Genomic DNA, 15608 nt, shown 5'->3' with positions numbered 1-15608 from the left:
GCGCGTTCTCAAACCCGCTCGGGCTCGCCGGTTGGTTAGCCTGCTGCCTGTAGACGCGCGCGCAGTCCCCTTTCCACCGCACCCCTCCTCCTTCCTTTCCTTCCAGCGCTCCTGCGGGCATGCGCAGTAAGCTAGGTTTGGCGAAAAACGGGAACGGATTCGTTCGGGTAAAGGGGCGGAACTGCGCCGCTAATAAATCACGACTCGGGGAACGAGGAGCTCCAAAGCTGGAGCTAGAAAAGGAGTTATTCGCATGCGTGTGAGTGACGTTGGGCGTCTGGGAGCATCCGCACCAATCGTTTGCTTGATAAATGCGGGGGGCAGGGCTACACCACCAGAATGGGCATGCGTGAATCGTAGAAAGTTTGCGTGTTTTTTTTTTTTTAATTTTATGCTCGAGGGATTGAGGGTGGCTGTGAAGTCGCGTATCTTTGAAGAATTTGCAGATTCACCTCAGATTAAACTGTTCAGAATGTGTGGAGAAAAATCTTCGGTTTTATTTCTCGTAGAGGTTATATGTATAGAAATCTTGTTTCTAGATTCTAAAATGTCCAAGTAAGGAAGTTTACATAGAATACAATGGAGTAATCTGGGGATTAAGGGAATATAGGAGGCCTCCAGATTCAAGGTTCACAAATTACCTTTTAGCCTAACAATTGTTTTCCATAATAGTTCTACCCCATTTTCATATTTTGAAAATGCTGTTTTTTATATTATCTATAGATAGAACTTCCATCAAGTTATGGCTGGCTCATTTAGACCAAAGGTATGGATATGGCTCAGTGAGGATTTTGTTTAATACTAGCTGATTTTAAACTGTAATAGCAAAGTAATGATTTAAGCTTTCCCTTGGGAATTCAATCCTTGCAGTTTAGAAAGCTTAGTGCTACAAAATTGGTGCACACTTTGTCAGTATGAAGTGAACTAGTTGTAATAGAAGCTTTCAGAAAACTATTTTGTTCACAATAATGCTTTTAAAGATGGAGCCACATTGGAGATACAGAAATATGTAATGTTTGTTTGTTTATTGGATTTATATGCAATTAATAATAATGCAATTAATAATTACAAAGAATAAGAGGAAAGAAGAAATATTATTCTATAAAGTTTATATTCCTAATGCTCTTTGAAGTATATAAAGAAAAATGAATTAATCCAGGTTTTTTAATACATATTTTAACCATGGTGGGATTTCTAGTATGAACCATTGTATTAGTTTATTTGTGTCCATGTTAAACTAATTTTGTTTTTGCAAAGCCTCTTAACATTTTTTATCTGATAAGTGAAAAGATTTGAGCTGTAAGACAGTCTCCTAAAGGAGGAATTTAGCGTGTTATGAGGCTTTTGAAGCTTTAAATCAACTTAACTATAATATGAATCTTGGAACTTGCAGATTGGAAGTTGCCATACAGAATATTTTACAGATAGATGGCCGGGCTACTGGCCAGAAGACTTGTTTCAAGAGCCAAACCTAATACTTGCATTACAGCTTTTGTTAGTAAAAAATTGAGTCATGGGAAATAAAGTTACCAAGCCCATAACTGCAATTTCAGGCACTATGACAGGATTTCCTATTTAATAACCAATAAAATGATGACTGACAACCTACTTGCATACACACTATCATTTGAAAACTAGCTGGCATCAGACTTATTGCTCTACATCTTGAGATTCTACAGTGATCAGGCAAAGCAAATGTATTTGAAGACGCTATTCTGAGAGGTGGAGGAAGCAATAATGCAGAGAAAATTGCTTAGATATTCTCCAAAATTTGACAGATCCCTACAGAGGGAAACAGATGGAAGTGACGTCTGCAAGCTACCTGTCCAAATTCTAGCTGCAATGCTGGATCAGCAATCTCACACAATTTACTGGTCTCAAAGAACTCAGCTGAAAATTCAAATCAGACTCTAGTCACTTGAGAAGGAGATAAGCCTAGAGAGAGAAAATATATGAATTTGTGCATGAATATAATTACTAGAGTGACACTATAGAAGTACCCTCTTGTTTTTAATGCTTGGAACCAGCCGTTCTTACTATTGGGGACAAAACTTCCAGGACTAAATGAAGTAGGGTAACTTAACAAGGTGTGAAGATTTTGAAGTATAAATTGTATTACAGTATACCTACAAGTGAGCCATTCAGCAGTGAAAAGCATCAGCGAACTAATAGAAGGCAATATAGGATGCTAAAGCATTTTAATTCAGTTGAATTTGGGTAACATTTTAGTATGTAACTTTAGTCTCCAGAATCACAAAAGCTTGCTGGCTGAGGGAAACCAATGGTGCATATTAATTTGAACCAGCTGGATGAATTTCTCTGAACATCTGTCAATGGGCAAAGTACAACAGAAGACAGATTTCACATCAAACTTTTAAAAATAATTTTCATTGATGTTTAAAATTACAGTAACAAAAATATCAACTAAAACAATTTAAAAGGCCAAAGGAAAAAAAGAGAAAAAAATGGAGTTTGGAGAGCCGATCCATTCACTGGCTCCTCTTTCCATCACTGACATTGGCTCCGCTCTTTACAATAGTCTTCAGTCAGCCATTGCTTCTCCAGGGATCTCCAAAAAGGCTTCACCTAAATTCAGCACACCTAAGACTCTGAATTTATTTTGTCACCTAAATGAATATCCGGCATAATCATATTAGTTGTAGGACTGAAAAGGCATGATACAGAAAAACAAAAACAGTATCAGAATCCATACAGCATGGTGTTCTGGACTATACCCTCCATCTTTGTATTTTGTAAGTGTCATCAATATGAGAGGAACGAAGAGCAATCTTGTTTATAGGAGATAGTTCCATACACTTCCATAGAGCCATTTGAATTAAAGGAAAGTATTGATGTGCCTTAAAAATCAAGCTGGATTAACATTACACCAATTTAATGTTTATATTGTAGAAACTTTGTTCCAAAAAACTTGAATCAAAGTTTAACATGGCACTGTAATTATTGCACTGTAATCACTTTTGACATTAAATTCCCTAGAAACTAGGGAAGAGAAATATTCTTACATAGAGGGGTATGCTGTTGAGGGGATTATATTTTAATAAAGGAGACTGTGACTATCCCCAAGTTAAAGTTGTTTATTTGCTGGATTTCCCTCCCACTTGTCTAGTTAAATAAAGTTATCTTAGCCAACAAATAGTGAGTTTTATCTAATGAGATCTGGGAAGAAGAAGCATTTTGTCAAGAGTTGTTTTAAAGGTGCTGAAGTTCAGTAAATAAGAATTACCAGTGAATCAGCAGGAACTCCTGAATCATCTGATGATGAAAGGATTTTTGTTATTAAGAAAGGGAGATATAGGAGTATCTTGGCTACTTGAATACTGTGAAATCTGTATTTTCATGTTTTTCGCTGTGAAATTTTCTCTTTGCACTAATATAGTGTAAAGGCAAAATAACTTGCAAGATTGTAAGATCTTTTTTTGTAAATTCAGTTCTTGCAGGACCTAGACATTATAGTGTTACATACAGAGGGCCACAAATATGATACTAATATTTTTGTGATTTATTGAAAGATTGATTTAAAAATGATCTGTAATATAAAAGGAACTGGAATCACAAACTGCTCCAGTTTCTTCAAAGTGATGGGGAATAACAGAATGCAAATATATCTATTCTTAAAACATTCTCCATCAATATGGGAAGGTCATTGATAGAGGGATCATTCAAAATGTACATTGCTACTTCCATGCTTACACATTTATGATGGATGCCTAATGATGAACATATTAGGCAGAAGCCCAGTTTCAGGAAAAGACTCAAGGAAAAATGCAAACCAAATAATTTGTTAGTCTGCAACTCTTTTATCTATTATAGTTCTTCATGAGCCAAAATCTATGAATCTTCTCAGATTCATGTTTGAGAATTCTAATGACGGATACAAAATTAGAACTGACTCTTTTCCTTTCAAATGACTTCAACTGCTACTGTACTCAATTCTTATGCCTCTTTTTTGTCATCTTCATTCTGTATGGTAATTATTCCATTTAAAAATGTAATTTTGTTTGTAAAAGAGCTCCTGAGAACTTGGTGGAGCTTTTCCAGTCTGGACACTACTTGAGATCCATGAAACGAATGTCCATGATGAGCAGGAAATTCTTTGGCAATGGGCGTGGTGCTGGTGAAAGCACTGTGAACACTTGGCGTTCCAAGTCTACTCCAGTTACCACAATGAAACCAGCCACACTGGTCTCAGAGATGTTCTCATCAGTGCCATCAGCAGTGCTAACACTTAATAGATGATGAACCATGTCACGGCCAGGTGTAACTGGGACTAGCTTGAGTTGATTGTCTTCCTGTGACATGCCCAGAGGCAGACATGAGTCAGGGATAGTGGGAGCTCCCACTTTATATATCTTAACATCAGAGAACTTGACATCAAAAGCATGTGGATAGAAGCATCCTCGGAAACCATAGAAGTATTCACGTATGCGGTCATCACGAAACTCCCGACGGAAATCTTTAGAGCGCTCTACCACTCCACCTGATTTGGGAAGTAGCACAGTTCGAACAAAATGAGGCAGGTCTCGTTTCAGTTCATTGTAGAGACGTTCTTGATCCAACACTACAACAACATCAACTTCAAAAGCAGAAGCAGCATGTACAAGTGCCTGATATCCAGATCCCTTCACCCAGCCACAAGTATTGATGATACAGCCACTGATTGAAGCTCTGCGGTTCACTTCACAGCGTTGATTAAACACATCAGCCAAGCGAGATGTGATCTACAGAAAAATAAAAAATAGAAGCATATAATTAACAGGAAACTACAAAACTCATGGCATAAAACGCCTAGGACATGATGTGAAACTGATCCTTTTTGGAAGGCTCAGCCCTTCAAAAGTTCATACTTGTAAGAGAGGGTTTTTTAAAAATTATGAAACTGCCCTTAGACAAAGACCATTAATTTGTCACCATAGCCCATCAGGGCCTAGTTTGGTTTCTTCAGCCTTCATGTTATCCACAATACTTTAGCCAACTACTAAAACTCATGAGTTAAAATACCTTCCCATTAAGTTATAATCCTTTCACTATTCTTAACAGTTTTAAATAGCTGCTACCACGAAGACCCTGAAAACACCATATTTCAAATCTTTACTCATTATGTAACCTATTTCTCAACCTGATAAATCTTGAATATATCCTAATAAATCTTGGATAAATCACTACTCTGCATCCTGATTCAGGGTCATCAAGTCTGCATTCCTAATCTTTATCATGAGAGTTGCAAGACTTAATCTACAGCCATGATGGTGAATCTATGGCACACGTGCCACAGCTGGCATGCGGAGCCATCTGTCAGGGCACAATTTTGGCCTTTTGAAGCCATTTTTTGCCCTCCGGAGCGCGAAAAACCAGCCCTACGGGCAAAACACAACCTCAGGAATAGACTTCCGGTTTGCTCACAGGGCCAGTTTTAGCCCTCTGGAGCCTTCAGGAGGCTTCCCTGAAGGGCAAAAAACGATCCTACGAGCAAACTGGAAGTCGCTTCCGTGTTGCTCATAAGGCCGGTTTTAGCCCTCCGGAGGCTTCCCTGAAAGCCCTTGAAGGCTCTGGAGGACAAAAAATGGCCCTATGAGCAAATCGGAAGTCTGTTCCCGAACTTCCGGTTTACCCGTAGGGTCAGTTTTTCGTGCTCCTGAGGCTCCCATGAAGCCTCTTTATTTATAATTATCATATCTTTTCTCCATGTAAAGAAAACAGGAAAAGCTATTCCACAAAGGTCCAAAGAAACCAGACAATGGTGTAGTTAAAAATAGTGCCTCAAATTTCCATCCCAAAGTTCTATTCTGAGATCATTTATGGAGCCAAACTTTATGCAAAGGTCCACCTTCTCATTGCTCATTTCATCACGCAATACTTACTTTGTTATAGAGTTTGATGTTTGTGCCTGGTGTGGTGGACCCAAAATGATAAACTAGGGGGGCTTGAACAGAGAATCCTTCTTCAACATCTGCAGGTCGCTCAATATAGAGTGCTCCCATAGTGCCTGGGATTGAAATTGAGCCCTGGCCTACATCTAGTTCCACAAATGTGGGTCGGCGTCCAAGACGCACAGCATAATTTAATAGCAGGCGGCAGACTGTAGACTTGCCTACATCTGTGGGGCCCACCACCATCACCCGAGGTCCCCGCTCATCTTCACGCTCAGCCTGCCACCGCATCTGCTCCAGAGCTGTGTGTGTGTTGAGGTAGAGAAGCATGGGCGTATCTTTGGAGACATAGGCTACTTCAGTCCGACCAGTTAGTTGCACAGAACAACCATGCCAAGTAAATACAGCAACTTTAGCACCAGCATCAAAGGTAAATTTCTTGTTTCGGGTCAGCTCAGTTCCAAAGATTTCAGCCATGCCTGTCATAAGTTCCAACTGGACAGTTTGTGAGGCCTCAACTTCAAAGCGGAGTTCAGTCTCTCTCTCCAGCTCAAACTTGGCAACCAGTTTCTTTTCATCTCCAGTCTCCTCTGCCATCTTGTTTTATTCACAAATTCTATGAGGACAAAGCATAATTTAACAAAATCATTTTTAAAAGTTTGTTGTTGGATGCCAGACTTACGGAAAAAAATCATTTTTTCTTTTTATATGAAACAGCGAGAATTCCTCCCTTATATATGTTCTCCAAAAAGATGAACTCATTTTGATTTCGTATTTATGGTCTAAGTAACTGTTCCTAAGTTGGATCTCTCTTTGTATATTGGATTATCTTTAGTAACAAATACTACTGTTGCTGATTAAAACTCATGGGAACTTTAGTCTCAATATCTAAGAGAACCCAATTTCCAAGGATTTAGGATAATTGAGTATAGTTGGAAATACACAATACTTTTCCAGAGAGACCAACCATTTTTGGGTAGCCATGATGTTGGCATAAACCACTTTGATTGCTTCAGAATGCTAATTCCTTCTAATGTAATGACCATATGAACAAAAAGTCATTCCTATTTCTTTTTGTAGCACGTAGTAAAATGGAGACTGTACACTGAAAGTGTGAGTACATATCTGTTATTACTATTATTATTATTATTATTATTATTATTATTATTATTATTATTATTAGAGATACTCTTCAGAGACAGTGTAGTCTTAAATTACAATTGGATAGCTGCCCCTTTAAATGTACAGCTCTAGTTTCTGAGGTTCCAGTTAAAGTTCTTGCTGATGACTTGACAAAAATGCAGAAATATAGCCTCTTTAACAACACTAGGATTTTGTTATGATTCCCCATCAAAGTCAGCATCACGAACGATCGTACTCGGCTTTTCAAAACTAGTTGGGGTTTGCCACGCAGCTAACAGTCAGATGAAAATTGCACTGTATAAGTTCTAGTTAGTCATATTTTTATTGCTTCAGCATTATAAAAACTCATCTATGAAATCTTACCTATGTGCTCGCTAGGAGCAAACCACAACTTGATGGCAGTGTAATCAATCAATCAATCATGAAAATCACTGAAGAATGTTAAGGATTTATAGTGTGAGCTGATTAAAGGAAAGAGATGCTTCTCCCAAAGGGATTTCAATTCCATCATCCCAAAGATGATGAGAGCTGTAAGTTCCTCCACCTGTGCTCTGGATCCGTGTCCCTCATGGCTGGTTGTTAACTGCAGTGAGGTGACACGAGGCTGGATCCAGGCGGTTGTAACCGCCTCCCTTCGGGAGGGGAACTTCCCCGCCGCACTGAAAGCGGCGGTGGTGAGACCCCTCCTGAAGAAACCATCCTTGGATCCAGCTGTCCTCAATAGTTATCGCCCGGTCTCCAACCTTCCCTTCTTGGGGAAGGTTGTTGAGAAGGTGGTGGCCTTCCAGCTCCAACGGTCCTTGGAGGAAGCAAACTATCTAGACCCCTTCCAGTCAGGCTTCAGACCCGGTTACAGCACAGAAACCGCGTTGGTCGCATTGATGGATGATCTTTGGAGAGCCAGAGATGAAGGACATCCCTCCATCCTGGTCCTCCTTGACCTCTCAGCGGCTTTCGATACCATCGACCATGGTATCCTTCTGCGACGACTGCGGGAGGTGGGAGTGGGAGGCACCGTGCTACGGTGGTTCTCCTCCTACCTCTCGGACAGGTCGCAGTCGGTGTTAGTGGGAGGGGAGAGATCGTCCCCAAGGCCCCTAAATTATGGGGTGCCGCAGGGTTCGGTCTTATCCCCCCTACTATTCAACATCTACATGAAACCGCTGGGAGAGATCATCCGCAGGCACGGGATTAGATACCATCAATATGCGGACGATACTCAACTGTATCTGTCCGCCCCGTGCCAAATCAATGAAGCGGTTGACGTGATGGGCCGGGGTCTTGAGGCCGTTATGGACTGGATGAGGGTTAACAAGCTTGTGCTCAACCCAGAAAAGACCGAGTGGCTGTTGTGTTTCCCTCCCAAAGATTTGGCAAACATTCCAACACTCAGGCTGGGGGGTCAAATTCTACACCCCTCAGAGAGGGTGCGCAACTTGGGAGTCCTCCTGGATCCACAGCTGTCATTCGACCACCATTTAACGGCTGTGACCAGGGGGGCATTCGCCCAGGTACGCCTGGTGCGCCAGTTGCGACCCTACCTGGACCAGGAGGCCCTCACAACAGTCACTCGGGCCCTTGTGATCTCTAGGCTGGAATACTGCAATGTGCTCTACATGGGGCTGCCCTTGAGGAGCATCCGGCGACTTCAGCTAGTGCAGAACGCAGCCGCGCGAGTGATTGCGGGTGTCCCCCGATTCACCCGCATAACACCTATCCTCCGCGAGCTGCGCTGGCTACCTGTCGATCTCCGGATGCGCTTCAAGGTGCTATTAATCACCCATAAAGCCCTACATGGCAGTGGATCTGGATACTTGAGAGACCGCCTTCTGCCAATTACCTCCCTACGACCTATAAGATCCCATAGACTAGGCCTCCTCCGCATTCCATCGGCCAGCCAGTGTCGGCTGGCAACTACAAGGAGGAGGGCCTTCTCAGCAGTAGCCCCGACCCTTTGGAACGAGCTCCCCGTGGAGATTCGTACCCTCTCCACCGTCCAGGCCTTCCGCATAGCCTTGAAGAACTGGCTCGCCCGTCAGGCCTGGGGATAAGAATTGCTACCCCGCCCGAATGATGAATGAATGTTGCTTACTATTTTTATTATATGTTGTTGTCTTAATATTGTATTCCCCTCTCCCTGGTTTTCTGTGAGCCGCCCTGAGTCCCCTCAGGGAAAAGGGCGGCCTACAAATGCTAATAAACCACTAAACCAATAATAAACCAAAGAGATTTCAATTCCATTGTTTCATCAACTACCAAAACAACTCATGGAAAACAGCAAGACTAAGGACCAAAAATGACATGTTCCCAAGAAAGAAAGAGAAGAGCCGCCTGGTGGACGGAACAGCTTAAAAGTTGAGCCATCCCTATAGTAACAGAGTTGGAACTGTGAAGAAAGCAGCAGAAATCCACCCACTGATTAAATCCACAGGGATCCAACAACTCTAGTCTCAAATTAACTTGACAACAGATGTGCCCATTACTCCGGAAGTGAGGGAAGCAATTAGACAGGCACTTGATAGCTACGTTTTTCAAAGCAGCCTCCTTGCTCAGTGGCACAAGGGAAATGTAGTTTGTTGGTGAGTACAAATCAAAAGACGTGTGAGGAAATCCTGTTTGCCTGCTTCTGGGAAACTTAGTTTTATGTCAAAGCCATAAAGAGCGCTTCCAGATATCTGTTCCTTAGATATTTTAATATAACGATGAAATAAAAAAATCCTTTTCTCACCATATGAGAAGTGCAATGGTTGGTGGATTGTCACTGGAGTCAAATTGGGGTATTTCCGAGAAAGGGAGAATGTTTCTAACTCCACACTTCTACATACAATAGTTTCTTCAGCTTAATACAATTTGGTGGTTTGATCTTTGCAAAAGGGATACTTATTTCTCTGTATTGCTACATTACTACTATGTTTTTGAAGGGAGCTGACAAACCTTCAAGTTCTCAGTACTAAAAGTGACCCTACCTGCTGCTTTCTGTTCTAGGGAGCAGCAGTAGAAAAAATATGCAAAAGTGAACTAACTGTCCAGCAAGGAGTTTCCAATTTTAATTTTACTGCAGTTCTATTCCACAGCATAAACTTTTAGTGTTTTGCTTGGTACCAACAGCAGGACATAAGATGCCGCAAGGATACTACTTAAAGCAAAATCTGATGTTCATTCATGATGACGATGCTATCTGTTCAGTTGTTTCCAGAATTTTTGATCCTGCATAGTTTTTTCCCCAATATTTTTGTGCTCTGGCTAATTTGAGATTTGATAGTATCTAGCCACTCTGTTTTTTGATGACCTCATTTCATTACCGCTGACCATTATGAGCCTAACTGCCTTTTCCAGTGAGTTTGATTATATGGCATGACTGAAATAAGTAAGCCAGAATTTTGTGATCTTTGCCTTCCAGCGATATGACTGGTTTTATATGGTCCAATGCATGCATTACTTTGATCAATCTGCAATCCTAAGAAAGTGAATTCTTGTATGCATCTGATCTCTTCACTCTCAACTGTTAGACATTTTCATTACTCACAGTGATCATGAACTTGGTCTTTTTGATGTTCAGGAAGAGACCAGCATTCTTGTTTGCATCTTTAATGCTTTTTTATCAGATGTTTCTGAGAGTTGTATCATCAATTTATCAAAGATTGTTGATCGTCCTTCCTCCAATTTTAACTTCAAGTTTTGAGTCTTCAGGTTCTAGCTTTCTATGATTACTTCAGCACAGAAATTGAATAAAGGTGAAAGCATGCAGTCTTGCCACACTTTTTTCTATACTGAAAAACTGCAAAAAAATATCAATTTGGAATCAGAATTTGCACTGACTAATATCATTATTTGTGCTCAGAAAAGGGGTAATATAGGGTTAAAGCAAAAAGCATGAAAAACAATGAAATATAGAGAATGAAAAATAACAGACTAACCAGTCACATAGTGCACAAGACCATGTATGTAACTTGGGAACAGGAAAGTGTAACTAATAAAATATGAACTAAAAGTAGACTAAGAGATTTCAGTTTTCAACATCAAAATTTAACTAAAATATTTTTTGCATATCTATTCTGTTCTAATTTCAATTACAGACAGACCTGCTTTTTTAAGCAAAAGGTCTACAGGAAAGTTTTTTCTATTAGAATTAGAATTCTTTATTGGCCAAAGAATTTGTCTCCGGTGCATAAGCTCTCAGTGTATATACAATAGCGATAGATCATTATCAAAATCATTATAAAAATACATTCATCATTAAACATTAGATATAACACTTAGTGATAGTCAAGGATACTAAATAAGCAGTGGTGGGATTTTTTTTTTTTTTTACTACCGGTTCTGTGGGCATGGCATGGCTTGGTGAGCATGGCTGGGGAAGGATACTGTAAAATCTCCATTTCCACCCCACTCCAGGGGAAGGTTACTGCAAAATCCCTTTTTCCTCCCAATCAGCTAGGACTCAGGAGACAGAGAATAGATGGGAGGCGGAGCCAGTCAGAAGTGGTATTTTACTGGTTCTCCAAACTACTCAAAATTTCCACTACCGGTTCGGTCAGAACCTGCTGAATATCACCTCTGTAAATAAGCAATCAACATAAATCATACTAGGATACTAAGTAAACAATATAAACCATAAGATACAAGATACAAAGTTATAGTCATAAGAAGATAAAGATATAGGCAATAGGGAAGTTGAGAATAATGATGGTAATACTGCCTTTCTAGATAGTTTGACAGTGTTGTGGGAATTAGTTGTTTAGCAGTGCTGGCATGGGTAGAAAAACTGTCTTTGTGTCTAGTTGTTCTGATGTGCAGTGCTCTATAGCATCGTTTTGAGGGTAGAAGTTGAAACAGTTTATGTCCAGGGTGTGAGGGGTCTGTAGATATTTTCATAGCCCTCTTTCTGGCTCGTGCAGAATATTGGTCTTCAATGAAATGCAGGTTGGTAGCTATTGTTTTTTCTGCAGTTGTAATTATCAGGTGAAGTCTGTGTTTATCTTGATTGGTTGCAGTGCCAAACCAGACAGTTAGAGGTGCAGATGACACTCAATAATTCTTCTTAGAACTGTATCAGCAGCTCCTTGGGCAGCCTGAGCTTTCTGAGTTGGCGCAGGAAGAACATTCTTTGTTGTGCTTTTTTAATGATGTATTTGATATTAGGTGTCCATTTTAAATCTTGAGATATTATAGAACCCAGAAGCTTGATTGTCTCTACTGTGTTATCTAGTATTGTGAGTGGTGGTAGTGTAGGAGGGCTTCTTCTAAAATCTACTATCATTTCTACAGTTTTAGGGTGTTCAGTTCAAGAATGTTCTGGCCACATCACAAGGCTACTTGTTCAACCTCCATCTGTATGCAGATTCATTGTTGTCTTGATTGAGACCAATCACTGTTGTATCATCTGCAAACGTCTATACTTTTAATAGAGGGATCCTTTGAGATGCAGTCATTGGTATAGAGCAAGGATGTCAAACTTGATTGCGTCATGGGCCAAATCGTGATGTATTGTGACGTTTTTGCCTTTGCGGAGCCGGGGTGGGCGTGGCTTGCATGGGCTGCATCCGGCCCAGGGGCCCCAAGTTTGACAGGCATAGTATAGAGAAGTGGAGAGAGCACATATTCCTAGGGGCCCTGTGCTAATTGTACAGGTGTCGGATGTGATTCTGCCTAAATTCACCTGCTGCTTCCTGTCTGTTAGAAAGCTTATGATCCATTTACAAGTGTGATCAGGCACAGGTAGCTGGTTTAGTTTAGTTAGAATATCTGGAATGATTATATGGAATGCCCAGCTGAAGTCTACAAAAAAGACCCTGGCATATGTATTTGGAGTTTCAAAATATTGTAGGATGTAGTGCCAGCCAATTACCAATATCAATTACCAATATGACTTTTTGTGTAAAGAAATTGTTACAACACATTTCCCTGAATGCAGACTTCCTAGATGAAAACATGGGATCTACACTATTCAGTTAAAGAAAACAAAATAAAGCTTCTCCCAAACAACTCTAGGGAAGTAATAAACACTGTTCATTTTTATTTGAGAAGAAACTGAAACTGAGTTCCAATATGGAAGACTGAGCAAAAGTAACAGCAATGACAATAAATTCTCCGACAAAGAGTACTCAACCTCTTTTCTTCTACATTAAACTGCTTATGGAAAAAGTTATTGCAAGATCTCTTTCTTATAAAGAGTGATCACACACTCCCAATGCAAAACGCAAAAGAGCTTGAAGGAGGAACCCGATTCCCTACCTGTCTACGCGATACCTGCACAGCCTACAACTATAACCTCCACGCTTTAATAGTCCCCATACGTGATTCTGGAGGAGGTGCAGCCTTGAGAGAGATCATTGGGTAAAGATCAAGGATTTTGAAGCAGAACTCGAAAGGAGGGAAGGGAGATCGGCACGGAGTTTGGAGGAGAATCCTGTCCACTCACCACCGGGTCCATCGGTGGGACAAGGCTACGAGGAGCCGTGAAACTCGGGGCGGGGAACTGGGGAGCCTTCCTAACTCAGCGGCACCGCAGCAGGAGGTGTCGGAGCCCATTCGGGGTGTGACAAAGAGCGGCGAAAGCAGCGAGGAAAGAGGTACGAGGCGGGGTCTTATTCGTGGCTGCTTAGCCGAGGCAGAAGTTACATTCGCGGAAGGAAGAGGGGGGGGGAGTATGGGCGAAAGGGGGCGAGAACCTCCCTCGCCTCTCGCGCCTTTGGATCCCGAGGAAGAGCCCGAGAGCCGTTAGGCCCACGGAGCCCTGGCCCCACGGGCGAGGAAGGACCCCGCTCCACGTCCGCCGCTCCCTAGGGAGGAGACGGAGCTCTTCCTTCGCCGCCTCCGACCTTTAGCACCTACCCGCCAGCGCCGTCCCTGCCGTAGCCGCGCCTTAGCCGCCGCTCCGGGAAACCAAGTACTCGCTCGGCCCAAGCAGTCACAAGAAACACCAGCACGATAAGTAGGGCGCGCATGCGCGTTCTCAAACCCGCTCAGGCTCGCCGGTTGGTTAGCCTGCTGCCTGTAGACGCGCGCGCAGTCCCCTTTCCTCCTTCCTTTCCTTCCAGCGCTCCTGCGGGCATGCGCAGTAAGCTAGGTTTGGCGAAAAACGGGAACGGATTCGTTCGGGTAAAGGGGCGGAACTGCGCCGCTAATAAATCACGACTCGGGGAACGAGGAGCTCCAAAGCTGGAGATTTTAAAAGGAATGATTGAAATACCGGTTTCGTTACCAGGTTTGCTGAAGATGTTCGCCAGCTTGGTAACGAAACGTTCGGAAACCAACCCACAAACTCGGAAAAGGAACCTTCACCCTCGAAGTAGTTATTCGCATGCGCGTGACTGACGTTAGGCGTCTGGAAGCATTTGGAACAGAAGAAGCTTCAAAGAAAAAACAAAATCCAGTCGCCTCTTTTGAAGAATTTGCAAAAAAAGATTCCTTTGCAGATTAAACTGTTTGGAATGTCTTGAGCAGAATCTTCCGTTTTATTTTTGATAGAGAATATCATATATATATAGAAATCATATTTCTAGCTTCTATAAGGTCCAACATACTTTTGTATAGTTCTGCTACCGATATGAATGAAAAGAAATATCTCTGGCGTCTGGTAGTCCCATGGTTGTAATTTAAGAGTTTTTAATTCTGTATAACTTTTGAAAAACTGTACTATAGTTAGTATTGGTCTAATATGCCTAAAAAGTATGATTATTCCACTTACACTTTTGGCAAGTTCTTTCTAATCGACTATGAACATTCAAATATTTGCATTCTGATTTTCTGCACTAGAAAAACTCACAGAAAGCTAAGAAAGGAAATATGTGGAATGATTGCTTGGTTCTCTCTAAAACTACTGTAAAATTATTCTCCTTTGAGGCTACCTATAGAACTGTTATTAATGTGATTCTGCACGTACACGTAGCTGAAAATTTTTGTTGCTAAGTGAAAAATTGGTTAAGTGATTTTTGCCCAGGTTTATGCTCTTTCTTGCCACAGTTGTTAAGTTAATCACTGCAGTTCACTTAGTAACATGATTGTTAAGTGAATTTGACTTCCCCATTTATTTTGCATTTCACCAGATTGCAAGAGGTGGTCACATGACTTTGGGATAGTGAACAAGTTGGCAAACATCTGAATTTTGATCACATGATCATGAAGATGCTACAATGGTTGTGTGAAAAACGGCCATAAGTCACTTTTGCCACTTTAACTTTAAACAGTTACTAAATGAACTGTTGTAAGCTGAGGTCTACCCGTATGGAGAATTTTGCTGTTACCAACATGAAACTGACGGACATTTACCATGGCTACAGGCTTTTCTTCCTCCACCTAATACAAATAAATTTGTATTTCCTAATGTATTTTTCTTTTTGAAGGAAAATTTAATTTTTTTTCATGGGCTCATAAGCAGGATTTAAATTACAATTATAGTTTTTAAGAGTTGGAATCTCAATGCCAAAATACTCAATACTTTCCCAAAGAGGCCAATCATTTTTTTAGCCATGATATGGGCCTAAACCTCTTTGATTGCTTCATAATGCTAACTCCTTCTAATGTAATGACCATTGAACAAAAAGTCATTCTTTTTGTAGCACATAGTACAATCGA

General features: G+C 41.1%; 1 protein-coding gene and 1 long non-coding RNA gene across 3 annotated transcripts; one reads left to right on the top strand and one right to left on the bottom strand.

Annotated features, from left to right (window-relative positions):
- Nucleotides 1-174: 174 nt before the first annotated feature.
- Nucleotides 175-7010, top strand: LOC116509876. The gene is made up of 3 exons (XR_004255563.1): nt 175-259; nt 724-766; nt 6969-7010. It is a non-coding gene; the product is annotated as an uncharacterized LOC116509876 (long non-coding RNA).
- Nucleotides 3498-13952, bottom strand: CLP1 (cleavage factor polyribonucleotide kinase subunit 1). 2 transcript variants are annotated; one of them, XM_032219125.1, is made up of 4 exons: nt 13866-13952; nt 10558-10809; nt 5880-6504; nt 3498-4739 (listed from the first exon to the last, which is right to left on the bottom strand). In XM_032219125.1, exons 3-4 carry the CDS (start codon nt 6483-6485, stop codon nt 4068-4070), a joined length of 1278 nt encoding a protein of 425 aa, XP_032075016.1. In that variant the 5' UTR covers nt 6486-6504; nt 10558-10809; nt 13866-13952; the 3' UTR covers nt 3498-4067. The 2 variants fall into 2 exon arrangements, with proteins under 2 accessions (XP_032075016.1, XP_032075013.1); XM_032219122.1 differs by lacking the exon at nt 10558-10809.
- Nucleotides 13953-15608: the final 1656 nt, after the last annotated feature.

This window comes from Thamnophis elegans, chromosome 1 (genome assembly GCF_009769535.1).
Source record: "Thamnophis elegans isolate rThaEle1 chromosome 1, rThaEle1.pri, whole genome shotgun sequence".
Classification (NCBI taxonomy): domain Eukaryota; kingdom Metazoa; phylum Chordata; class Lepidosauria; order Squamata; family Colubridae; genus Thamnophis; species Thamnophis elegans.
Note: the sequence above shows the minus strand (reverse complement) of the source record. Positions and strands in the feature narration are given on the sequence as shown.